At 40.9% G+C, this 26,390-nt stretch overlaps 1 protein-coding gene across 1 annotated transcript in view; it reads left to right on the top strand.

Moving 5' to 3' along the window:
* Nucleotides 1-6,103: 6,103 nt before the first annotated feature.
* Carnmt1 (carnosine N-methyltransferase 1) overlaps nucleotides 6,104-26,390 on the top strand; it is a 33,217-nt gene continuing 12,930 nt past the window's right edge. Inside the window, exons 1-3 of the mRNA XM_070035763.1 lie at nucleotides 6,104-6,396; nucleotides 14,185-14,380; nucleotides 15,175-15,338. Coding sequence (XP_069891864.1) covers nucleotides 6,137-6,396; nucleotides 14,185-14,380; nucleotides 15,175-15,338 — 620 coding nt within the window. The 5' untranslated portion in view covers nucleotides 6,104-6,136. The remainder of the gene's footprint in view (nucleotides 6,397-14,184; nucleotides 14,381-15,174; nucleotides 15,339-26,390) is intronic.

Below are 26,390 nucleotides of genomic sequence, written 5' to 3'. Positions count from 1 at the left end.
CACCTTTCTAATAACAATTTAATTTTTTTTTCCTTTGAAGCAACAGGCATGGCTGTGTTGTTCTCAGAAAGTCTTCACCCTTGGTTCCCAAGTCTTCCTGGGAATTATTTGTGCCTTTAAGACATGATTATTTTGTTTAAAGTCAATGCATTGTGCCCCTGCAACTAGAAGTCATGACCCAGTTGGAAGAGTTTCCAAGATCATCTTAGTGATAAAGTCTTTCAGCCAAGGGCCAGTGGCTCAGACCTGTAATCTTAGCTGCTGGGAGGCTGAGGCCTGGATGACTTCAGTTTGAAGCAACCCAGGCAGAAAAGCACACAAAACTCCATCTCTAATTTACTGGTGAAACACTGCACTAAAAGGGCAGCTCAGGGGGCAGAGCACCAGCTGTAAGCAAGCAAGCTGAGCTGGAAGCTTTGAATTCAAGCCCCAGTGTTGACATAAGTGATGTGTGTGTGTGTGTGTGTGTGTGTGTGTGTGTGTGTGCAAAGTCCTATAACAAATTTGACTTTAAAGAAAATTTAAATAAGACCATCTAAAAAAAGGTGTAGCAAATATTTAGTATATAGAAAGAATTCTGGGAGATATAAAAATGATTTGATTCTTCCCTTTGAGATGAGTCAGTAAGTCACCTACTAGGTGTCCAATAAGTAGTGCAATGAGCACCTTAGCATGCAGATGGTGCTAAGTACTTTGAAGAATAACAACACAAAATGATGCACATAAAAAGGATGCTGGGTGCTGGTGGCTCATGCTTATAATCCTAATTACTCAGGAGGCTGAGATCTAAAGATCCTTATTAGAAACCAGCCTGGGCAGGGAAGTCCATAAGACTCTTATCTTCAATTAACTACCAAAAAGAAAAAAAAAAGCTGGAAGTAGAGCTATGACCCTAGTGGTAGAGTGCTCTCCTTGAGCACAAAAGCTCAGGGACAGTGCCCACAAAAAACATAAAAATAAACAAGATGAGGGCTTCTAATAGAAAGTCACTTCTGATATATCCACCCAAGTAATGATGGATCCAATTTAATCCTCCTGCGATGAAAGTGAACTAATCATAACTATCTACAACTACACAGACAGATCTTTAAAACACAGAAAGAGAAAGGTATGAAGAAATAATTAGCTAAATAGAAAGACTGTGGTAATCTGCAGTTGAAGATCTGGTTTTCTCAACACAAGCAAAACATAAAAAATCATTTGGCATGATAAACAGAAGGAAAGTAGGAACTGAAAATGAAAAGACATATAAGAAGTTTAATCTGATATATTTTTGGCAGGAATTCAATAAGTAGCTCAGGCTTGCCTCAAATTCACAATGCCCAAAAGCTGACATTACAGACATAACCCACTTAACACCCTGCCTGATACTCTGCATGTTTGGTCATACTGGGATTTCAACTCAGGGCCTTCACTTGCCAGGCAAACTTTCTTCCTAACCCTTTTTGCTTTTCAGTTTATCTTTCTGGTAGGGTCTTGTGCTTTTTGCCCAGGACTGGTATAGGATAGTGATCTATCTCCTAAGTAGGTAGGATTACAGGCAGGTGCCATATGACTGGTTCATTTTTTTGAGTTGGAATCTTAACTTTCTCTGCTGAGACTGGTCTCAAATCATGATCTCCATCTACTGAATGGCAGGGATTACAGATGTGTAGCATCATACCAATAGTCTGGTTTTTGTTTTTTTTTGTAAGCTACTTATTTAAAAAAAAAAGATACTTTTGGAACAAGCAGGCAAATATCCTAAGAAATGGGTATTTGATGAAAATAATTAGTTAATAATTTTATTGTAGAGATAATAATGGGTGGTGGTTATATTTAAAAATTCTTCTAAGACAGGCATACTGAAGTTTGTATGGGGGAAATAACATTAGAAGAGAACCACTTTAATCTAACCATTGCCACAAAAGCTAGGTGTGGTATACATTTAGATTGTAAGAAATCACATCAATCTTGGTAGGAAGCTTTACCAGACGGCCTTGAACTAATCAAATTATCTCTCATTTTCATTTATAATTCTTAATAACTATAGAATATGCTGGAATGCAACATCCTGAAACAAGGAGGGACGGCCTGGAACACTTGCTTTGAACCAGTAGGCCTTAGAACCAGAATGTCCTTAACAATTCCCCCACTGTGTCATGCGGCCCCAGGACACAGAACCCAGTTAGTCTACTTGAAACTTTCAAGGTCCCTCAGCTACAGGCACAAGTGAGATGCAAGACTCCTTGGGAAGCCTTCCTGACTACGGGGGACCAGTGGCATAATGAATCTTAGCTTCTGTTGTCCTCTCTGTTGCTGCTTACCTGTAAATAATAACTCTGCTTCATATAGCTTGTTCCCCGGAGGTGTTCTGTTTCATTGGTGTTCAATCCATAGCAAAGCTGCTATGCTCCCAAAACAGCTTCCCATCAGTCATGTATGAATGCATGTTTTAAGTGCTTAACAGATTTTGTGTGTGGGTGCATGCAAGTGTGGGCACACATGCTTTTGTGCATCAGTCCTGGGGCCTCTCTTTCTCTCCAGCCATAGCTCCACTTTCAGGGTTGTTTTTTTTTTTTGTTTTGTTTTGCTGGTTAATTGGAAATAAGAGTCTCACTAACTTTTCAGCCTGAGCTAGCTCCAAACTACATGGTCAGAGCTCAGCCTCCAGAGATGCTAGGAATGATAGGCATGAGCCACCAGTGCTCAGCTAGACGAACAGCTCTTTAGAATAACTAAATGAACAACATAGTACTTTTGGCTATTCTTGGAAATTAATTGACCCCATGGTGAAAATATATCAAAGCCTTCAGTCCAGATGGTTCCATGGTTTAGGAAGATATCAGTAGGAGAAGGTCAATGCAAAGAAGTTAGGTCAAGAATAACCTTGAGGAGATAAATGTTCCAAGGCTAAAATTGTATTCTAAGGAGGCAGGTGCTGGTGGCTCACGCCTGTAAGCCTAGCTACTCAGGAGGGTAGTGGTTTGAAGCCAGTCAGGGGAAGAAAAGTCCCTGTGAGACTCTTATCTCCAATTAACCACTCAAAACTGGGAATTAAAGCTGTGGCTCAAAGTGGTAGAGTGCTAGCCTTGAGCAAAAGAACTCAGGGACAGTGCCCAGGCCCTGAGTTCAAGTCCCACAACCGACAACAAAAACTGTATTCTAAGACTTCTGAAGGAGAGAAGAAAATACTAACATTCATGGAGGCAGCACACTGGATTCATTTTTCTAGTGACCCTGTAGGAAAGGTAAGATTGTGTCTGTTTTCGGAATGATACAATTAAGGCTTCAAGTAAATGTTCACAAGAGTTACTTAGTGACAGTTCTATGAGCTTCTGGTTGCCTTTAGCTCAGTAGAGATAGTGTAAAAAAAAAAAACAAATGAGACAAACAACACATTTTGTTGAGAAGAAAGAATGAAAGAATGTCAGCTCTACTGTTAATGTGTCTCTGGGTAGGAACATTTTCTCCCAGCCTATTTCTCCTCCCACCCCCCTACCCCCCTGCTTTTTTATTTTGTGCTGAAGTCAAGGTCTGGGAGTGTTTTTCCTTAGCTTTTTCTGCTAAAGGCTGGAATTCTTTGAGCCATCCTTCTCCAGTTCTGGCTTTTTGGTGCAAATAATGGTCTCATGAACTTGCAAGCTTGGGCTGGCTTCAAACTATAATGTTCAGATCTCAGCCTCCTAAGTAACTAGGATTACAACCTTGTTTCTTCCATTTTTAAAGGAATAATAATGACACCTTGGCAGAATTGAGGTAAGGAACAACTGATACAATAGGGGAAAGCAATCTCAAAACTGTAAAATAATTAACAATAAATATATTAGATAGTGTCATACTTCAAAAGTACAACCAAACTCACAACCAAATACTTGGACGTGGGTGGGTGGGTGTAGTGCTAGTAACTTCCTGTATGGCCCTATGATAACACTGTATTTGTTTTCCCAAGTTCCCTCCGCCATAAACTCACAATTGTGTTTGTAATGGAGCACATTAATAACTTAGATCCTACAACTTTCCAGGTAATAACAGAGTCACTTGATGCTCTTCCTGAGAAATGGATTTGAGGGCTGGAATATAAGCGGTCGAGTGTGGGTACAGCATGTGTCAAGTGCCTGAATTCAGACTCCACAGCTGGAAAAACAATGAACATGTTTGTTATATTTCCCAAGATTGTGAAAAACATGTAAGAGATTATCTTTGGCCTTCTGGGCTGTATTAATTGGGTCACTGTGACATATAAAAATGTACTGTAAATTATGGCCTGAATTATTTGTATTATTTGTATATGAAAACAGTAGGAATAGCGGTTATAGTATGAGTGTATGCATAATTTGCATGTAACAGTCTTTAAGAAAAATACACATTAGATTGAACATGTGGATGGACAGTAAGGAACTGGTAGATTGTATCTGGAGAGGTAAGATAGGTAGGTAGGGGAACAGGGCTTTCACCCCCTTATCCTTTCTTTTGAACTCTGAACTACTTTCTTACCGCCTTACTGGCTAACAGTGGAATTTTAGAAAAGTAATGTGTAGAAGGTAAGGCTAACACAAAAGGGCAGTATTTTCCATCCTTGTCTTTATTTCAACTATTAATATAAACCATGAAACATGAAGCTACTTTGTTTCCATTACGATCCTATCTTTGGGGGGAAGGTAAGCATATTTAACTTTTCTGAATAAAATAATCTTTCCCCTTTCCGTCCTCATTTTGTAAGGCTTATTCATTAGAAGTGTTGTGTTGAGCAGAGGGAGTTACTTTCTAAGATTGTTGTCACTAAGGGCAGGCAGGCTGGCCATTTTAGCCCGGAGTCAGGAGGGAAACACGAAGTGAAAGAATGAAAGAACGCGGACGGCGAAGAGGGCCTATCCCGCCTCCTTCAAGGCTGGCGGGGTAAAAGTGTTCCCAAGCACCGCTGCTGGATAGAAGTAGGGTTCCCACGAGGGAAAGATGAGGACTTCTGGGTATGCTTGTCTGTCTGTCTGTCTGTCTATCTATCTATCTATCTGTCGAAATAGGCTTCATTTATGCCACCATGCACCATGAGGGAAAGATTAGGACTTCTGGGTATGCTCATCTATCTATCTGTCTGCCTGCTTGCCTGTCTGTCTGTCTGTAGAAGTAGGCTTCATTTATGCCACTATGTACCAAGAGGGAAAGATTAAGACTTCTGGGTATGCTTGTCTGTCTGTCTGTCTCTGCCTGCCTGCCTGTCGGTCGGTCGGTCTGTAGAGGTAGGCTTCATTTATGCCACCATGTACTGTGAAGGAAAGATTAGGACTTCTGGGTATGCTCATCTGTCTGTCTGTCTGTCTGTCTGTCTCTGTCTGTCTGTCGAAGTAGGCTTCATTTATGCCACCATGCACCATGAGGGAAAGATTAGGACTTCTGGGTATGCTTGTCTGTCTGTCTGTCTGTGTCTGTCCGTCCAGGCTGGTCCTTGCGGACCCTTCCCCTTCCGCCGCGCCCGGGGTCAGATCGGGTCCCCGCGCCCCGTGGGCCTCCACGCACGGTGACCTCGCCTCCTCCTCTCCGGCGGGGATGGAAGGGACTTCACTTCGGAAGTGAAGCTCCGCCTCTTTTGAGAACTTCTGAAATGAAAGATCCCACTTACACCCAAACCAACCTCTTTTCCTGGTGCCCTCGCCGGCCTTAGCCCGCGTCCCCCCGCCCCGGCGGGGCTCGGGATTGCCCGCCCGCCCGCCCGCGGGTCCCGAAGCCCTCCCGCCGGGCCCTGCAGGTGCGGGCGGCGCAAGCCCCGCCCCCCGCGGAGCTCCTCCCCGCCCTTCGCCCACCTGGCTCCCGGAGCCCCGCCCCTCGCCCCGACGCGTCATCGCGACGTCATCGCGCCGTGGCGGAGGCCCGACAGCAAATGAGCGCTCGCGGCGGCGGCGGCGGCGGCGGCGGCGCGTCGTTCCCGGGCCCGCGCACGCGCACGCGCTCCTGCACGCGCGCCGACTCCCGGAGTGTCGGAGAGCTGGCGGAGCCGGGCGCGGATGGAGGCCTGAGGGCGGCGGGGGCGGGGCGTGCCGCGAGCTGGGGGCCTGTGGGCGGCGGCGGCGGGTGCGGTTTAAAGGCAGGCCGGGCAGCCGCCACCACGCTTTCCGTCGCGACGAGACGCAAGCGAGCCAGGCCGCGGGCCGTGGCGGCGATGCAGCGACGGCGGCGGGCGCCGCCGCCCGCCTCGCAGCTGCCGGAGGGCGGCGGGGGCGGCGGCGGCGGCGGCGGCGGCGGCGGCGGGCGCGGCGCGGCCGCCGAGGTGGAGGTGCAGTTCTCGGCCGGGCGCATGGGCTCGGCCGCGGCGGTTTCGGCGGCGGCGGCGGCGGCGGCCACGCGCAGCTCGGAGGAAGAGGAGGAGCGGCTGGAGCGCGAGCACTTCTGGAAGATCATCAATGCCTTCCGCTACTACGGGTGAGCAGCCCGCCCGCCCCGCACCCCGCGCGGGCGCGCGTCGCCCCGGGAGCTTTGGGCTGGGGGGAGCCGGGGCGGGGGCGGTGATCGAAGTAGTGTTCCAACTTTGAGACCCGCGCTTAGTAATAACAACAACAGCAGCAGTAATAGTCACGGCGAAGCAGCGCCCTCGGCTTTTGTGATCGGTGCCTTCCAGGCTGAAGCCACGGGGAGAGCTCAAGCTCACCCCGCACGTGGGGCTCCGTGGGGCCGACTCCCCTCCCTTCCCCCCCGGGTCTGAGGCCAGCTGTCAGGACAGATGGACACACGCACGCACGCACGCACGCACTGCCGTCCGCACGCACGCACCGGGGCTGGGAACAGACTTGCAACTTGGGTGGTGAGCGCTGGCGCGGCGCCCCTAGTCGTGGAGAGGTTGGGGACCCCCGCGGCGGCCCCGATTGCCCCCCTCCACCCCCCACGTTCGCCAGCTGTTGAGGGAGGTGCGAGGGAGCAGGTGGATGGAGAGAACGTGCGTTCATATTCTGCATCGATAGAGGTACACACACACGCCCTTTATTCACACTCACACACACACACCGCTTCCTCCACTTCTGTGTCTCCCTGTGGCTAATGACCGTTCCAAGCAGGTGGATGGAGAGAACGTGCGTTTATATTCTGCATCGATAGAGGTACACACACACACACACACACAGCTTCCTCCACTTCTGTGTCTACACACACACGCCCTTTACTCACACTCACACACACACACCGCTTCCTCCACTTCTGTGTCTCCCTGTGGCTAATGACCGTTCCAAGACCTTGGAAAGTCCACCGAGTTTTCAGCTGAAGATCACACACTTACGTAAGGCTTGCGAGAGTCACCTCAGTCCCAGCCTGCAGTCAGAACCCGCGAGAAAGAACCTCCTGGGCAGTTAAAAGGCGCCTTAGACCGGGCCTCCCGGGCCCCGAGCTAACTTGGAAGAATGCTGTTCATCTCCTCTGTGCTGTGGTTGTTGACGTCCATAGAATCTGTTGCTCTGCTGTGACCTCTTCAAGGGCAGAAAGGAGCCTTATTTAGTTTTGTGTCACCAGGGCTGGGCAGACATTGTTGGAGGTCTGTGTGTAACAAAACCCTGATAGAGAATGCCCTCCCGAATTGTCAATTTGGTGGCAAATGGTTAAATTTGCTTGTTACTTGTCACTTAATGTAGGTTTAAAAGTTCAGGATTTCCTTACACTTGTGAAGGAGCAGTGTGCGGCCTTCCCAGCTGTACCCAGCTCGTGTCAGGAAACAAATGCAGTGAAATGCAGACATCTTGCTGAAATAATTTATTATTCATTACATCTTGGAAGTAGGACTAGGGGGGCTGGATTAACTCCAGTGTCCAAAAAAAAAAAGGATGAGCAATTTGGACATTTTATTTTACTAGACTTAGAAGCAACCAAAGGAGAAAGGCAAAAAGGGGAGAAAATCGAATTGGATGCAAGAATTGTGCCTGAAAAAACCAGGCAGTGAAATAAAGAACTGAATGTCAAGTGCAGGAAAATCTAGAAAGAATTTGGAACTTGAGAATATAGTACTCCTATTAGTTAACTGTACCCAGTTTTAATCTATTAGGACCAATTTAAAGTTGCTATTATTAGGCATTGGATAGGTTTTGTGCTGGGTGAGGGAAATGTGCTGTGCATGCACTAGCAGTGTGACACTGTTTCCTATACTCATCTCTACCAGCCTAGTATGAGATCAAGCAAGTTTTCATTTGCTTAAACAACAACAAAAAACCCCAATCCTTTATATTTTATGTAGTCACTGGATGAAACACTTCAGATCCCTGGATAGAAAATAGTATACCATCAAAAATATGCTTTCGAAACATGCATGCATTGTTTAAAAAGAAATGCACTCTTTACCTGACTTATGTAACCGTAATACCTCTGTACATCACTTTTGTAGTAACAATAAAAAACTGGGAAAAAAAAAAAAGAAATGCATGCAATTAAATTAGAAGTAAAGGGCATGAAAAGCATTGCATAGCAGAAACACTGCATTGCTACATTTCTTCAGGATTGTCCACAAATCACCTGGATAAATTTAAAATTTAAAAGTTCTGTTGCCCAGCCTCAACTAGCCATGCATTTCAAATGTTCAATAGCCTCATATAGTTAGTGTGTGCATGAATCTTTCTTTTTACCCTGGTACTGAGATTTGAACTCAGGGCCTCTAACCCTCCCTTAAAAAGCCCAAGGCCGGTGCTCTACTATGTAAGAAAGCTGTACCTCCACTTCCAGCTTCTTGCTGGTTACTTGTAGATGAGTCTCTAGTGTTTTCCTGCCTGGGTTGGCTTCCAGCCAGAGTCTTCAGATCTCAGACTCTGGAGAAGTTAGGATTACCTGTGTGAGCTGCCTGTGCTGTGCAGGAATCCTCATTCATCATTCGAGTAAGTTGTGATGGATAACCATGTTCTAGATCTATAACCAGTAATTCGGTGTTTGAGACTTTGGTTTTACTGCTAAATGTCTTTTAGTGAAAAATAGAGTATTTAGATTAAAAGCCATAGGGTAATAAATACCATTTGACTCATGAATGTGGTCTCCATTTACTTTAGAATCTAAGACTCTGGTGTTTGTAAAACATTCCTTTCAAACAGATAGGAAAAGTTGCCTAAAAAGACCAGGCAATAAATGTGTAAAGCTCTGAGGGCCAGGTCAGGCCTTTACAACTGTACAACTCTGCAGACATAGCATTATGTAAACAAATAAATAAGTTTGTGTTCCATAAAGCAGCTACTTAAAACCAGTGGGCTGTAGTACAGCATTTCTTGGTTGGGAAAGTTATTTGCATTATAGTAAGCATAGTAAAAATCAGATTATATTCTTAAGTTTGGTAAAATGCCACCATTTTTGTTCGTTTGTTTGTTTGTGATGCCGGGGATTGCATCCCGAACTCATAAACAAACGCTCCAAACCCCCTGAGTTATTTTCAGATGCCACCTATTTTGGGAATGCTCCTGGGTGTGTGCCTCAGCAGCTTTCTACTTAAAGATCATGCTGCATTCCATCCTGCTCTTTAGAGTTACTTTACTTCTGTACCAACATTGGTTGGCATAACACCTTCCCTGTAGCGATGGGAGAAAGTAGTCTATATGGAGAACCAGAAGAGGCAAGTTGAGTGTATGTGGTCATTTTTTATGATGTCTCACATATGTTGATACATAGAGATTTAGTAGTGACAAAGACTTATTCAGGGAAGAATTCATTTGATTGGAAATGATGGTGGGCAGGATGGGAGAATTAGGCTAGGCATGCATCTGGGAACTGTCTTCCTAAGTAGTAGCAGGTCTCCTTTGGGAAACACAAGAGGTCCTCTTAGAGGACCTTAGGTAGAGTAATTTTGAGGTAACTCAGAACTTTCCTGCCCTGGCTGGCTTTGAATCTTGATCCTCAGATTCCCTGAGTACCTAGGATTATAGGCATGAGCTGCTGGTGCCCTGCTTATTTAACATTTGACTGTGAATTTTTAATTATTTCAATTCCACAAATTGCCTGACTTATTAAAACTTTAAATAGGAATATTGACCCAAACAGTCTTTCTGAAAATCATTTTGTATCAGACCTTACAAAAATAGCTATCCTTCAGATCTTGTAATTCTACTTTTGGAAATTTCTGCTAGTTTTCTTCAAAATAGTCCTCAGCCATTTTTTTGTTGCTATAACTTGAGTATATTTATAAGAAAAAAGAAAACATTTGGTTTTAGATGTTGAATGCTGGGAAATTCAAGGCCATTTGGAGATACCTGTCATCCTTGCTGGTGGGAGTCTACAGTCAGAGGAAGTGTGGGGTTTCATGTGGTGGGAGGTGCTACGCATGCTAGCACCTCTCCTTGTGAGCCCACAACCTCATGGGACTAGGGACTAATCAACATAATTACCTCCCCCGGATCCTCCTACTTTTAAACACCAAGCCTAGGTTAAGTTTCCACCTTCTGTATATATCATAGTGAATATTAAATGCTAACAAGAGTTACACCATAGTAAATTTGAACACACAAAGTTCATCATAATGACTAGTAAAACTTGAGAACTTTTTTCCAGTCTGAGAAAGTTCTTCTAATAAAGATGATTTATTAGGCCAGGACCAATGGCTTATTCCTGTAATCCTACCTACTCAGTAGTCTGAGATGAGGATCATGGTTTAAAGCCAGCCAGGCAGGAAAGTCCCCGGAGAGTCTTATCTACGATTAGCTGCCAGAAAACCAGCAGCTCTGTGGCTGAAAGTGGTAGAGCACTAGCCTTGAGTGAAAAAGCTCAGGGACAGTGCCCAGGCCTTGAGTTCAAGTTCCATGAATGACAAATGATAACAATAATAATTCTTTTGATAAGTATGAAATCACGTTTGTTTCTCAAACTTTGTTGCATAAGATGGAATACTACATAGCCATAATAGTCATAGTGTATTAAAGGAGCCCTTTTTCAATCTGGAAATTGCTTTTCAGCTTTTGATGGCCTATCAGTAATCTGTGGATTTTGGCCCCAAAGGAGATTCCCATAGACGTGCTCTACCACATTTTAAGTAGAAAAGTGCGAGACGAAGTAAGGTAGCACAGAAGTAGTCCACGTTCTCACTTTTGTTTTAAACACAGGATCTAAAACCATTTAGGAGAATGGAGAGTAGGAGGACGGTTACCACAGACAGTGAGGCCAGGAAGGGTAGGCAAGATGTGCCTGGAGAGATGGAGGAGCAGTCCTTTGTGTGTGTCACTTTTTTAGAAGGAGTAAACGATGAGTGTAGGATGAGTATGTGAGATGACTTACATGTTAGCTTGATTTAATCCAGTTTGTACGTACATAACATCACTTTGTACTCTACGTGCATGTAAGGAGATTTTTGTCAGCATGCTAGATGACTTTGTCTTAACACAAAATATGCAGAAATGTCAGCTGTAGTTTTTTTCTAGAAGAGCCTTAACAACCTCTTTCCCTGGGTATTTTCACTTTTCTGCATTTTTCCGATTTGGATTTTAACTGTGAACATATTTCATAGAGATGCCTTTTATTTTTTGAGTGCTTACTATATTAGCCACAGGGCTAGGTATTACATGCCTTCTGATTTCAGTGCAGCTATGGGTGGACTGAAGTATAATGGTACCTACTATAATCACTTTATCATTACATTTTATATAAGACAATTGAGTATGACATAGCAAATAGGTGGTATAACCTGGGTTTCAGTACAGATTATAGCCAAGGAAAATAAAGGACTTATTAATGAAGCTACTAAAAACATGATCATCTCACTTTCCCCGTAAAGTCTCTCCTACTAAACATCCAAGATACTATTTTACGCACGTGATCATGGTTTGCCTAAGTTTTTATTACTGTTCAGTAATGGGAGATTAATTTGATAAGAGAAGTTAAATAATTGTTTGGGTGAATAGAGAGAAAGATGTAGCCACTCAAGTGAACAAAAGTATTTTTCATTTTCGTTTATTATGGAGTAAGTGCCCAAGAACAGGAATACATAGATTTGTATATTTAAAATATAAGGAGTTGCAACAATGAATGTCTATGAATCTACCACCCAGTTTTTGTTTGAAAACAGCAACAACAACAAAAAGCTGGGCACTGTAAAACTCACACCTGTAATCGTAGCTACTCAGGCTGAGATCTGAGAATCCCAGTTCAAAGCTAGCCCAAGCAGGAAAATAGGTTAGAGTTTTAACCAGCAAAAACCCGGTAGTAAATCTGTGGCTCCAGTGATAAAGTGCCAGCCTTGAGCAAAAAAAAGCCAAGGGAAAGTACCCAGCCTTGAGTTCAAACCCAGCACAAAAAGAAAAAGGTCTATCCTAACTCTTTTCCTCTCATACAAAAGCATGCCTCTGAATTTGCATTTTCTTGTTGTTCTACCACATCACCTATCTCCCTGAACAATATAAACATCATGTGTTCTTCACACTGCTGATTTCAACAAGTATTTATGTTGCTGATTTATCCATGTAATTGTAGCTGTACTTTCCACTACATTCTAGTATATAACTATACTGAAAATTTCAGTCTATTGATGATGGATAGACCTGTCAATCCCAGGTTTGCTGTTGTTTATTTCAAACATTACTACAGTGAAGATTGTTCATGTTTTCATTGTACTAGTACCCTTATTTTTTTTAATAAATCCAAGGCCTTGTGTTTTCTAGGCAAGTGCTGACACTTGAGCCATTCCCCAGGTCTTTATGCTCCAGTCAGTTTTGCTCTCAGGGTCTTAAGATTTTTGTCTGGATATGCCTCAGACTTGAATCTTCCTACCTCTGCACCTCTGCCTCCCAAGTACCAAGAGGTGTGCACTACCATACCTAGCGCTAATAGGAAGTCTTGAAGAGTCCTCGAGGTACATGTAGAGTTGTTAGGTCATTGGGCCCATAGTGTATGAAGCTTTAGTGGATAATGTGAAATTATTTTTCAAAGTTAATGTACTAACTTGTAAATACGCCATTAGTTTATGTCTCTGGTTCCACATTGCATCAGTGTTGATCTAGTCAGGCTTCACAATTTTCCAGGCTCCAGTGGCTCACTCCGGTAATCTGTCTACCTCAGAAGGCTGAGTTCTGATCAAGGGGCAAAGCCTGATCCAGGCAGGAAAGTTCTTAAGATTCTTACCTCTAGTTAACAACCAGAAAGCTGGAAGTAGTGCTGTGGCTCAAGTGGCAGAGAGCTAGCCATGAGCACAAAAGCTTAGGGACAGTGCACATGCCCAGAGTTCAAGCCCTAGGACTGGCACACAGAAAAATTGCCCATATGGTTGAAGTAAAAATGACACAATTGCGAATGTTCATTTAACGTGTTTTTGTTGTTGTTGTTGTCGTTGTTCTTGGTTGTGGGGCTTGAACTCAGAGGGTAGGCATTGTCCCTGAGCCTCTTTGTGCTAGTGCTCTACCACTTGAGCCACAGTGCCACTCCTGGTTTTTGAGTAGTTAATTGGAGGTAAGAGTCTCATAGGAACTTTTCTGTCCAGCCTGGCTTCATACTGCTATCCTCAGATCTCAGCCTCCTGAGGGGCTAGGCGTGAGCCACCAGTACCTGGCTACATTTAACTTTTGAAGTGATGTTTTCTTTTGTGGTTTTTATAAGTAAATAGTCCTCAATCTACCATTCAAGAATACAAGTTGTGGATATTGACATGAAATCTTACAGAATTTTAGGATACTTTTGTAGTCTGTAAGATGTTTTTCATTTCTCAAAATTCAACTTGGTTGGCCTTTTGTTAGTTTTGTGTTTATTTTAAATTATAACATGCTTTTTGTTGATGTTTTCATGCTTCTGGGATTAAACTCAGGTCCCTCATTCATGCTAGACAAGTATTCTACCTTTGAGCTATCTGCAGTCTGGTGTAAATTTTACAGGAGCATTTTGCTGATTTAATTTATGGTGAAGAAATCCAAGACATTCAATTAGTTGTGCTGAAATTAAAATTTGAAAATAAAAATTACACATTAATCTTGTCTCTGTTGATAATGCTTCACTTTATGAAATATACCCTAAAGGAAATGGTATATTTTCTCTTTTTCCCTTCTAATTGGTACAGATGTCAGATTTTACTAGTTATAAGCCATCATTTGCTTCACTGCTCTGAGATGGATTTGTAATAAAATAAAACATACAGACTAAGTTGTTATTAGGAAGCAAAAAGATTGTGAATGAAAGACAGTATCCAACTTGTAAGGGAGTAGTTATATAAGGAGACAATCTTAAAATGAGGTTGTCCTCTGATGAGAATTCTTTTGCAATTTAAAAACACCTTTTATGTTTTAGCACCAGTATGCATGAGCGAGTGAACCGAACAGAAAGACAGTTTCGATCACTGCCAGATAATCAACAGAAACTACTTCCTCAGTTTCCTCTTCACTTGGACAAGATCCGGAAATGCATTGATCATAATCAAGAAATACTACTGACCATTGTGAATGATTGCATACATATGTTTGAAAATAAAGAATATGGAGAAGATGTATGTGAAAATTTGTTCTATTTGTTTTAATTTTAGGGTTAGTTTTTATATTATGAGGTCTTTATCTTTCTGAATTTTAGCTTTATAGCCGTGCACAGGTCATTTACTGCACTGAGAATGTTTTCACTTGTGTGTTCTGTCATCCGATGAGGCTATAAGAACAGTGTGGCAGAGAAGCTGGTGTTGCTCACTGATTTTTTTTTGTTTTTCTTAATACTAAGATAATTGTAATCAACATTTTGACATTGTATTTTAAATGTTCTAGTATGTAGGATTAGTGATTTCATTTTTATAAAAGCATTCACTAGCTATGACAAATTTCCCATGGTAAAGTCATGTTTTTCAGCATCTTGTATCACTGGGTAATTTGTACTTTAAGAAATTATTTTTAAGTTAAACCTCAAGAGACTGACAGTCATGGAAACTGAAGTCCTCTTGCACCCAGTTGGCCCTCCCCAGCCTTTCCGTGATGCCCCGTCAAGTGACCTGAAGGGACCTTCTTCCTCTCTTAGAGAGGATAAAGTGTTTGGTCTCCATAGCAGCTCAGTTCTGATTCTCCTCTTGAGTAAAGACTGCTTAATTATGTGGAGGTTTTATGATTAATGAACCTTTTAATCTATGGAGGGTAGAAGTGAAACTACCAAATTACGCATTTAGTATGCACTGGAGCCCCATCGAGGTGAAGGCTAGTCTTTTTTCTGCCAAACCACCTATGTAACCCCTTAGGAGCATGTTCACCGGAGCATACGCAAAACTGATTCTCTGAAGCTAATTGATTTCTGTCTTTTACACAGGGGAATGGAAAGATTATGCCAGCATCTACCTTTGACATGGATAAGTTAAAATCCACATTGAAACAGTTTGTCAGAGACTGGAGTGAAACTGGGAAAGCAGAGAGGGATGCCTGCTACCAACCAATTATTAAAGAAATTTTAAAAAATTTTCCCAAAGAGACATGGTAAATAGTACCTTGTTTTAAGCCACTTTCCATAAGATGTGTAAGCACTTTGTTTCTTTATACAACATTTCACAATCTTGATTCATTTTTGTAGTTGCTCTGTGCCTGCATGTTTTGCATGTGTAAGTGTTACATTTGTTTTTGGATACTTCGTGTGAAGTTACAGTTCATATCATAGTAATTTTCATGCTGATAATTTGTCAGAAATTAGGAATTAAGTAATAAGCAGTTAAATGAATATTAGTGATCTTTTTATCATTTGCATTGTAGCAAGACAAAAAGCTGTAAAGTTTTCATTTGTTGCAGTACTGTATACTTGTAAGCAAATGAGGGGTTTATAGCTCAAGAAAAGTTCTTAACTTTTTTTGTGACATTAAGTCTGGGCAGTCTGAAGCCCATGTTCTGTTTTTCAGAATCTACAAATACAATAAAAATATCTACAAATATAGTAAAGATATAATAAAATGTCATTTGACAAACTATTTTGAAATGAACTTATGCAAAATAGTTGAAGAATAAATTTGTGATATACTTTTTACAGTGTATTATATGAAATATAGTCTAGCAGCAAGTGTAGTTATAAAAATGCTCCATGATATATATGTTGAGACTATCAGCAATTGATAGTGTCAGACTGAAAGTATTGCACTTTTTTGTTAGCAGTAAAGTCACATATATTGTTAAGACTGTTCATTTCTTGCCTACATTGCTAACTGAAGATAGTATCAGTTAAAGATTAGTGAATTTTAAGTAGAGTTTTTTTTCTTCATTCCCTTCATAGACCCATTAGATTTTATCCACAAAACCTTGGAGAGCTGCCAGTCTCAGATTTGTAGCCCCTGTATTCTTCCAGAAATGTCAGTGAATGTGTGCCTCTTTAAAAAAACAACTTTATTTTGAAATATTTTGAAGTTATACCAGTTTCATGAAATGTATAGATCTCCCACAAACACTTAATTCATTTATAGCATTTTGTCACATTTTTTATTTGTGCTTCCTCCTCCCTTTCCCTGCTTTGTATGTGTCTGAAAGTATGTACCTATCAGCATACAATGTTACTTAAACTATTTCTATTCATCACACTTATATTTTTAAAAATATATTTGATTGTTATTGTAGAGGTGATGTGATGTACAGAGGGGTTACAATACATAAATCAGGTAATGAGTACATTTCTTTTTCATTACACTATTTTATTTTAATCTGTCATTATTTTTCTTTTTTTAATCTGGTTGTGGGGCTTGACCTCTGGGCCTGGGTGCTGTCCCTGAGCTCTTCAGCTCAAGGCGAGGACTCTACCACTTGAGCCACAGCGCCACTTTCAGTTTTCTGGTGGTTAATTGGAGATCAGAGTCTCATTGACTTTCCTTCCCTGGACTGGCTTTGAGCTTTGATCCTCAGATCTCAGCCTCCTGAGTAGCTAGGATAACAGGTGTGAGCCACTGGCAGCTGGCTCATCACATTTTTTTAAAATCCGTAATCCTTAATGGTTTATTCACAAGAAAAAGGATATTCTCTTGTAGTTATCAAATTCTGAAAATTTTACCTTAAATACTGGTATGGAATCTAATAATGTATGTCCAGATTTCATAAATTGTCCTGTAATGTCCTTTATAGCATTTTCTTTTCCATCCGGTGTGGCATTTAATTGCCAATGTCTCAGTCTTTAATCTAGAACAGTTCCTTCCTTTTATTGTTGGCACCATTTTTTTCCCCCATGGTTCTAGGTTTTGAACTCAGGGCCTTACACTTGCCAGGCCCATGTTTACGGCTAAGCCATGATGCCAACGCTGTAGGGCATTGTTGATTGTCCTCCCATGTGCCTGGACCTCAGTTTCATAGGCTTCTCCTTGGTGAGATCACAGGCATACACCGCCATGCCAGCTTAACTTTTTGTTGAGATGGAATCTTGTGGACTTTTCTCCCTGGGCTTGCCCGGAATCACCAACCTTTAAATCTCAGCCACACATGTAGCCGGGTTGAGTGTGCTGCTGAGCTGTGAACCGGTTAAGAAGGGTCTTGTAAACTTCTCTGCCGAGGCTGGCCTTTGAACCCCATCCATCCAAGTAGCTGAGATCATTCGTAGGCATGAGCTACTGGTACCCAGCTTCATTATACTAAAAAAAAAATGTTAGTGACACTCCTTCATCCTTTCTGTACTTTTTTTTTTTTTAAGGGAGAGATCTTTGCTGCGCTTACCTTGTATATTGCCACTTCAGTTCAGATGTTGGCCGTTCCACCAAAAATCTAGTCCATTTAATGTGGAATTGTATATAGAAACCAAAATCAGACACTACATCTGTCTTCTGAGATGTCATTTCTTCCAGGTCTTTCAACAGATTTAGCCGTCTCCATACACACCCACAAATCATGGAATTCATGCAGGTCACTAATGCCATTCCTAACTTGTAGGTTTCCTCCTTGATATCTGCTTTTCTTCTGTATCTCTTTACTGTTTGCTGCTGTAAGAACTTTAGCTTTCAATAACGCTAGTACATGGACTTATTTATGACAGTATATACCAAATGGTTTGATAAATGCTACATTTACTATTAAAAGTAACCCAGTAAAAGAAGTTCAGGATTTACTAGCTCCCAGATGAAGGGAAGATGATAAAGAACTTTTTCGTAATATACTCCGATTAGCCCTCATAGTCTGTAGTCCATTATGTTTTTAAATTGAGCTTTAGCATATTTAGGTTTGTTCTGTTTGCTTTAGTTTTAGGGGCTGTGCTTTGCTTTCTCACCCTTAGAGACTTTTTCATTTCATAGACTATCTACTAGACAAAAGTAGACCAAAAAGTGATTCTTAGTCATTCCCTCCCTTTTTCCTTCCATATTCTGTCTTGTTATTTCATTTCACACTCTATTTGGTCACATCATCTGTTTCTCTTCCTCATCCCCAATAAGCACACACATTTAAAATAATTTATTCCCTTTTATAATGTGCTGTATATTTACTCTTTTTTTCTCAGTTAATATATCCTAGAAATAGTTAAATACTGGTTCATGGGAGAGCTTTCTCAGTCTAGTTTGACAGTTGGACCATAATCTTTTTTTTTTTTTTTAAATATTATTTTATTTTATTTGAGAACATACTGTACAGAGGGGCTACAATTACATGGGCAGGATAATGCATACATTTCTTACCAAGCATTGCAGCCTCCTCCTTTGTTTACCCTTCACCTCCCTTCCCAGCCTCCCCCCTCCCCCCACCCAATTATACCCCCCTCCCCCCCCCACACCGACATTGTAAAGCTGGTTTTGACATGACATTTTGTACTTCTCATTGTTGCAACAAGTCCACCTGAATCCTTAAACGACTTGTTTGTCCCCATCTCCTCCACATGTTATACTGACATCAAATATAGTGAAAGCGGGGGTTACACTGTGGGGGAGGGACATACAAAGCAACAAAGAAATAATCTTATAAATGCATTAGAAACACATGCATGAAAGAAACGAAAACATTAAAATACATATTTAAGGGTTCATTTTCCTAACATCACATTATCTGACCTTTTCCGCTTGACTCATACCTATACTAGATATTGCAAATAAGGGAAACCATGGGACCTATGCTTCTTTGGGCCTGGCTTACTTCACTTAATATAATTTTTTCCAAGCCTTTCCATTTCCTAACAAATGGGGAAATGTCATTCTTTCTGATGGAGGCATAGAATTCCATTGTGTATATATACCACATTTTCTTGATCCATTCATCTACTGAGGGGCATCTGGGTTGGTTCCATGTCTTAGCTATGGTAAATAATGCTGCAATAAACATAGTTGTGCTGGTAGCTTTAGTGTGGTCTTGTTTGTAAACATTTGGGTAAATGCCCAAAAGTGGGATTGCTGGATCATAGGGGAGATCTATGTGAAGTCTTTTGAGGAACCTCCATACTGCTTTCCAAAGTGGTTGAACAAGTTTACATTCCCACCAACAATGAAGTAAGGTTCCTTTCTGTCCACATCCCCTCCAGCATCTGTTGTTGTTAGAGTTCTTGATTTTTGCTGTTCTAACTGGAGTGAGGTGATATCTCAATGTTGTTTTGATTTGCATTTCTTTTATGGCTAGGGATGTTGAACATTTCTTCATGTGTCTATTGGCCATCCTTCTTTCTTCTTCAGAGAAGCTTCTCTTTAAGTCTTTCGCCCACTTATTTATTGGGCAGTTGTTTCTTTGAGGATTTGTTGTTGGGTGTTTTAATTTTTTGAGTTCCAAGTATATTTTAGATATGAGACCCTTGTCCGTTGTATGGCTAGTAAAGATCTTCTCCCAATCGGTGGGCTTTCTATTGATCTTGCTAGCTATGTCATTTGCCCTGCAGAAGCTCTGCAACCGTATGCAATCCCATTTGTCCAACCTTTCTTTGATTTGTTGTGCTTCCGGGTCTCTATTCAGAAAATTTCGGCCTGAGCCAAGGAGACCTAAGGTTTCTCCTATTCCATCCTGTAATGTTTTCAGAGTGTCTGCTTTGAGTTCAAGGTCTTTGATCCATTTGGAGTTGATTCTGGTGCAGGGTGATATATAAGGATCTAGCTTTAGTTTTTTACATGTAGTTAACCAATTTTGCCAGCACCATTTACTGAAGAGGCTGTCTTTCTTCCATTCTATTGTTTTAGCTTCCTTATCGAAGATTAGATGGCTATAGGTCTGTAGGTTCATTTCTGGGTTTTCAATTCTATTCCATTGTGGACCATAATCTTATATCTATAGTTGAACTGTAGTTTATTTAAGTAATCTGCTACATTTGGCTGTTTAGATAATTGGCAGTATCTTGCAGTTACAAATAATACTCCAATTAATTATGTGTTTGTATTTTTATATTGCTAAATCCAAAAGGTAAATACCTTGGTTACTGCATTGGTTATTGATTGTTGTGAAACAGATTACCACAAATGTAACTGCTTCAAATCGCATGCTCACAGTTTGTGTGCATCAGATCCTGGCTGTGGCTTAACTGGGTCCCCCCCTGTATTGGGTTATACAAGGCTGTAGTCCAAGTGCCTGCTGGGCTCTGCTCACTTGGAGGTTTGACAAGGGACCATCTGCTTCTAGGGTCACTCATTGTTCCTTTGGTTTGGAATTAAAGACTTTGGCATCTTAGCAGGAAGCCTCCCTTCTCTCCTAGAGGCATTCTTGTGTGTTTTCCCCAATTGTCCCTGTTCCTCCTTTAGTCAGCAATTAGAGTCTCAGATAAAGCAGGGCCTCTGACTCTCTGCCATTAGCACTTCTCATATCTCATCACCTTTGCCATATTCTGTTGATTTGAAACAGATCCCAAGTCCAAGTACACCCAGAGCAAGGGGAAATTAAAGACAAGGACAGCAGGAGGTGGTGCTACCGGAAGAGCCAGCGTAGTGTCTATCTGCCACAGTGATTGGCTGCATTTTCTTATAAAGCTTGTCCTGAGTGCCCATTTGATCAGCAGTATCTGGAAGGATGTGTTTACTAATTGCCCTATCAAGCACTGTGTTGTTAATCTTTGAGCATTTGCCAATCTGATGTCTGTGAAACTGTCTTGGCAGAGTTATTATTTTGTTTGTTGTTTTGACTTGTTTCTGGCCAGTGGTGGGTCTTGACCTCCAGACTGTGGTGCTACCCCTAAGCTTTTTTTGCTCAAGGCTAGCACTGTATTACTTGAGCCACACACAGCTCTACTTCTGGCTCTTTGGTGGCCGGTTGGAGATGACACACTTTCCTGCCTAGGCTAGCTTCAAACTTAGATCCTCAGATCTCAGCCTCCTGAGTAGCTAGAATTATAAACCTGAGCCACTGACCTGGCTGTGTTGGCAATTTTAATTTACATTTATTTTAACATGAGTGAGCTTGAACATCTTCTGTGTTGAAGAGCTGTTTTTCTTTTGTAGTTCTGGGGATTCACCCTGGTGCTAAATCACGTCCCGAGTCCTTTGGTTTGTACTTCTGTTTTTCAGATAGTGTCTCCCTAACTTTGCCTGGGCTGGCCGAAAGCAGGTGATCCACCTGCCTTGCCTCCTGGGTAGCTGGGGTGAGGGCCTGTTGCACACGGCTCTTTCATGTTGAGTGTTCTGTACGCATGGTTTTTCTTATTGAATTGAGGCATCAATGTTGTTAAGAGTTAGCTTTTAAAGTTGTTGGGGGCGGCAGCGTCTCAGCTGGGTAACATGTAGGGAAACACTGGACCTCGGGTACATTTGTGTTTACCACCCTGTAGAGTTCCAGAGTATTATCACCCCCCACCCCCAATAAAACCCTGTATCTATTAAGCAGTCTTCCCCATTTTCCCCAGTTGGCCCCCCTACCTTTGTTTCTCAGCAGTTGGACTTTGAGGTGACTTAGATACGGTTTTCTTCGTATTTAATTCTGCATAGGGAAAAGAAAATAATACTTTACCAGGAACATGAACTCAGAAATTCTTTGGTTAACCAGCACTTGGAAGGCTGCGGCACGATGATAAGTTCAAGGGCAACCCGGGCTGCATAGTAAGGCCCTGTCTCACCAAAGCAAAACAAATCCCCGGGGTTTTTGTGGTTCTTTGGAATCCAGGTTGGTTCTGGGTAAATCTGGCTTTTTCAATTTCCAGAATCCTACTTGTTTGAATTCAATGTGATCTATATTCAGGCTGGGTTTGGCTTGACCCTTTCTTCCCATCTCTCACTTGCTCCCTCCCTTCCTTCCTTCCTTCCTTCCTTCCTTCCTTCCTTCCTTGCTTCCTTGCTTCCTTCTTTCCTTCCTTCCTTCCTTCCTTCCTTCCTTCCTTCCTTCCTTCCTTCCTTCCTTCCTTCCTTCCTTCCTTCCCTCCCTTCCTCCCCCCCTTCCTCCCTCCCTCCCTCCCTTCTTTGTCTTTTCCTCCCTTCTTCCCTCCCTTCCTTCTTCCCTCCCTCTGTTCCTTTGTTTTATTTTTTGGTGTAAGTCTTGGGGCTTGAACTCAAGGCCTGGGTGCTGTCCCTGGGCTTTTTTTTTTTTTTTGCTCAAGGCTAACACTACCGCTTGAGCTGTAACTATTTCAGCTTTTTCAGTAGTTGATTGTAGATAAGAGTCTCATTGACTTTGTTGCCTGGGCTGGCTTTAAACTGCAATCCCAGATTTCAGCTTCCTGAGTAGCTAGGATCACAGGTATAAGCCACTGGTGCCTGGCTAGCTTTTTCTTTTTAAAACATAATTTTTTTTTTATCTTGAAATTTGAAATTTTGGGAGCTGTGGGCATGACTCAAGTAGAAAATCCTGCTCTAGCAAACTAGAGACACTGAGTTTGATACCCTTTTCCCCAAAACAGGAAAAATAAGAGTAATTTGAATTTTTCTAATTTTCTTTATAATAAGAGATGTTGTCTAACATGGAACGTCAGCGTTTGGCATATTTAGGAAAGGGAGATGAGGTGATACTTAATACTGATGAGGTAATTTGTATTTACTAAAATGCACATGGAATTAACTTTTTAATCAGTAAAGCATTTTTTTTCTGTGTAGATGTGTTTTCGTGGCTTGTCCAGTTTGTCCAGGCATATGCTGGAGTCTGTATAGCACAAGCAGCTTTGTAGCCTCACATAGATTACTGTGTCTATTTGTTAATAAGGAAATGCTATCTAAATTGTCTGAAAGTCTCAACACTTCAGTAGTTACTAGTCTCTGGTTTTTGCTTTAAATTGATTTTGAGTAGCTGCACATGGAAGTTTAGCAGACCACCTTTCAAAAAAACACAAACTCACCATTTAAATGAATCAAAATGAACATTGTAGAATAATATGTATTGAGATTTTTATTTTTCAGGTGTTTAATCATTTAAAGTTAAGAATTTAATTCTGTAAACCATATAGTTGCTAAGGAAAGAGATGCATTTTGGGCCTGACTGACATAACATTTTCTTATCCTCAAAACTATTAAACTGTAATATTTTAGATCTTAATTTCATTAGCCTATTTCATTAGAAGAATCTGGAGTGATTTGAGTATGAGAGTTATAATTTATAACAGGATTCTGTTAGCTGAGGGAATTCATTTTATGGGAAAATGGAGGAAATGTAAAACTGCCAAGTAATTGTAGTATGTTAGAGGTTGAAAATAGATTTCTCCCTCATTCCAAATGCTCTCTTACACCAAAGACAGATATGTAGTACAGATTTTTTTCAAATCAAAATTTCAAGTGTTCATAAATATAGAGTGATAATGCAGTGATAAAATCAAGACACAATTAATGACCCAGTAGTAAAGAATGGTATAAATAGTTCATAGAAAAGAAAGACAAGACTGTTAATCTCACAAGATAATGTAAATATAAAACTTCATAAAGATGTCATTTTATTTGAACTATTAGGATGAAAGGAAGTATATTGCTGGTGAATGAATTGTTTTGCTATGCTTGTCAAAATATAAATGCATATATACTTGATTCCTAATAGTTCAGTTTTAAGGAAACTTCTGCAGATGCACTTCTGTATGTGGAAACTGTTCACGTGAAAGGCATTAATTGTAACATTGTAGTAGCAAAATATTAGAAATAATTAAATACCTTTAACTGCGATTTTGGTCAATTGTAATGCCATTATGCAGTGGATGATTGAGGAAGCTCTGGGAACTGGTGTAGAAAGAAGGTCACAGTCCATTCCATCAGGGTTTGGAAAAAAATCGAACTGCCAGGTAGTAAATGGTTTGTGCTATATAGGTAGTGAAATCTCTGTGGGGACTACTTAGGTTGTTATGGGAATGAAGCCCAAAACTTGGATGGACAGGCAGATGGGTTTGGCTGTGTGTACCCCTTGCACTTTTATTTACAGAAACAACTCTGGACCAAGCAAAGAATTTGGGGTATAAGCTAGTAACAGGTATATGATTGCAGGGCCGAAAGCAGAGGGATGTGAATCCAAGGTTTTTGACACCTGAGAGAGATAGGTAAGATGATAATTCATATTGATAAGGTCATAACTGAAAGTGAGTTTCTGTGGGTTTGTAAAAGCCTTGTAGACTTAGATGAGGAAAATCACTTCTGAGATCAGTGAGAAGTTGTCTTGCCAAAAGTAAGTTCTTTGTTGGGAGAGAATGATGAGGGAAATTGTGACCATATGTTTGAAAGCACTAGACACTGCGTTGATAACCAATCTAGTTTTAGTGATGATTAATAAAGATGTCAACACTTAGGTCTGTTTGATCGTGATATTTTGCCAAATTGTCTTCAAATTTGTTTCTTTAAAAAGAAACATTACTGGTGAAGTTGAAATGGACCTGCAAACCAGAGAGTAAATCCCTGTTCTTTGGAGATGACCATTAGCATGCAGTAGCTCTGTCATTCAATTATTGCATTGGTTTATTAACTATGCCTGAAAAACGCATTGTACTCTTTTGTACAGTTTTAAGGTTTAATGGTTTTGAGTATAATATGAAAATTTTTGGCTCATTTTGTTTATTTGAAACTGGAGATGTGAGCCCTGGGCACTCTAAACTACTCCTCCAATCCCTGCTTGGTATAATGATTTTTACAATTTATGTGTATAGACTAGCACTGTTCAGAATTTGTGGACATGACATTGTACAAATTCAAGGTGCGTATATAATTTAAAATTTTTGAGTAGCCATATAAAAAGTAAAACAAACAAGAAATTATAATAACCCAAGAGGTCTAAAATAATTTTAGCATGTAATCAATATAAAAATCATTTATGGGATAGTTCATTGGTATAGCCTTTTAGTCTGGTTTTAGCTTACATTTACCACATATATCAGTTTATACCCTTTAAGTATTTCAGTAGCCATGTGTTTTAGTGGTTTTGCTGTGTTGAACAGAATGGTTGTGATTCAGAGAACCACTTGTGTGTGTTCCACCAGCAGAGGTCAGACATGTTTCATCATATGTTTCAGCCTGGCGTCTTATCATCCTTAAATTTATAGTCCTCCTCTGCTCCACAGAAATACCTTTATAGAAATGTCCTAGACTTCCTAAGGATTTATAAATTTGTAGTAGTGTGTATTAGATTCATATGTGTTATATATGCACACACTTTTTTAGTGGAACTTTTTATTACGTTAGTTTTGTTGTTGTTGGTTTTTTGTCCTGGGGCCTGAGCACTGTCCCTGAGCTTCTTTTGCTCAAGACTAGCACTCTACCACTTGAGCCACAGTGCTACTTCTGGTATTTTCTGTTAATGTAGTGCTGAGGAATCGAAACCGAGCTTCATGCATGCTAAGCAAGCACTCTACCACTAAGCCATGTTCTCAGTCCCTTTGTTTTGTTTTCAAATATATGTATATGTAATATTTTTACTGTGTTAATTATGCATGTAATTTGTAGGTCTTTTAGCCTGCTAATTCTTTCATGGTTGGGTAATAACCTCTTAATAGCAGCCATGTATATAGTACAATTACATTTTTTATTTCAAATTAGGCATATAGAGTTAGTTGATTGTGATTGTGAAAATTTTTGTAATAGTCATAAAATTAGCTTCTCATTAAATTATTGGTGCCATTATTAGCAGAAGATTTTAAAGTTAATTTCTGTATGATAGCTTTTTTTCCCTTACATTTTTTTTTTTGTTGTTGTTGTTTTTTTTTGGTCGGTCGTGGGGCTTGAACTCTGGGCCTGGGCACTGTCCCTCAGCTCTTCAGCTCAAGGCGAGTGCTCTACCACTTGAGCTACAGCGCCACTTCCATGATAGCTTTTTTTTAACCTTGGTCAATAACTATGTAGAAATTGATTAGTAGCTATTTTTCTATGTGTGCTGGTGCTGGTGCTTAAATTCAGATCCTAGGTCTCTTGCTTGGCTTTTTCTCCTCATGGCTGGCACTCTACCATAACTCCAATTCTGGCTTTTAACTTTTATTACTCTATGAATTTATTTTCAGATCTTTTCCTTGCAGTTGCATTGTTTTAATTTTAATTTTATTTTGTGGTTCAGGGGATCAAATTGCTTTGCAAATGCCAGAGAAGAATTCTTCCATCACCAAATTTTATAAACTATATAAACTATATCCCTAGCCCTTATTTATTTAGTGGTGATCACCCACTCAAAGGCTTAAGAGTAGGGGATGAAAATCCATATTTTGACAGAGTATTCAGGAACTCAGAAAAAGGAGACAAT

This window comes from Dipodomys merriami, unplaced genomic scaffold (genome assembly GCF_024711535.1).
Source record: "Dipodomys merriami isolate MVZ:Mamm:240054 unplaced genomic scaffold, mDipMer1.0.p SCAF_26, whole genome shotgun sequence".
Classification (NCBI taxonomy): Eukaryota; Metazoa; Chordata; class Mammalia; order Rodentia; family Heteromyidae; genus Dipodomys; species Dipodomys merriami.
This window is presented reverse-complemented; position numbering and strand designations above follow the sequence as displayed.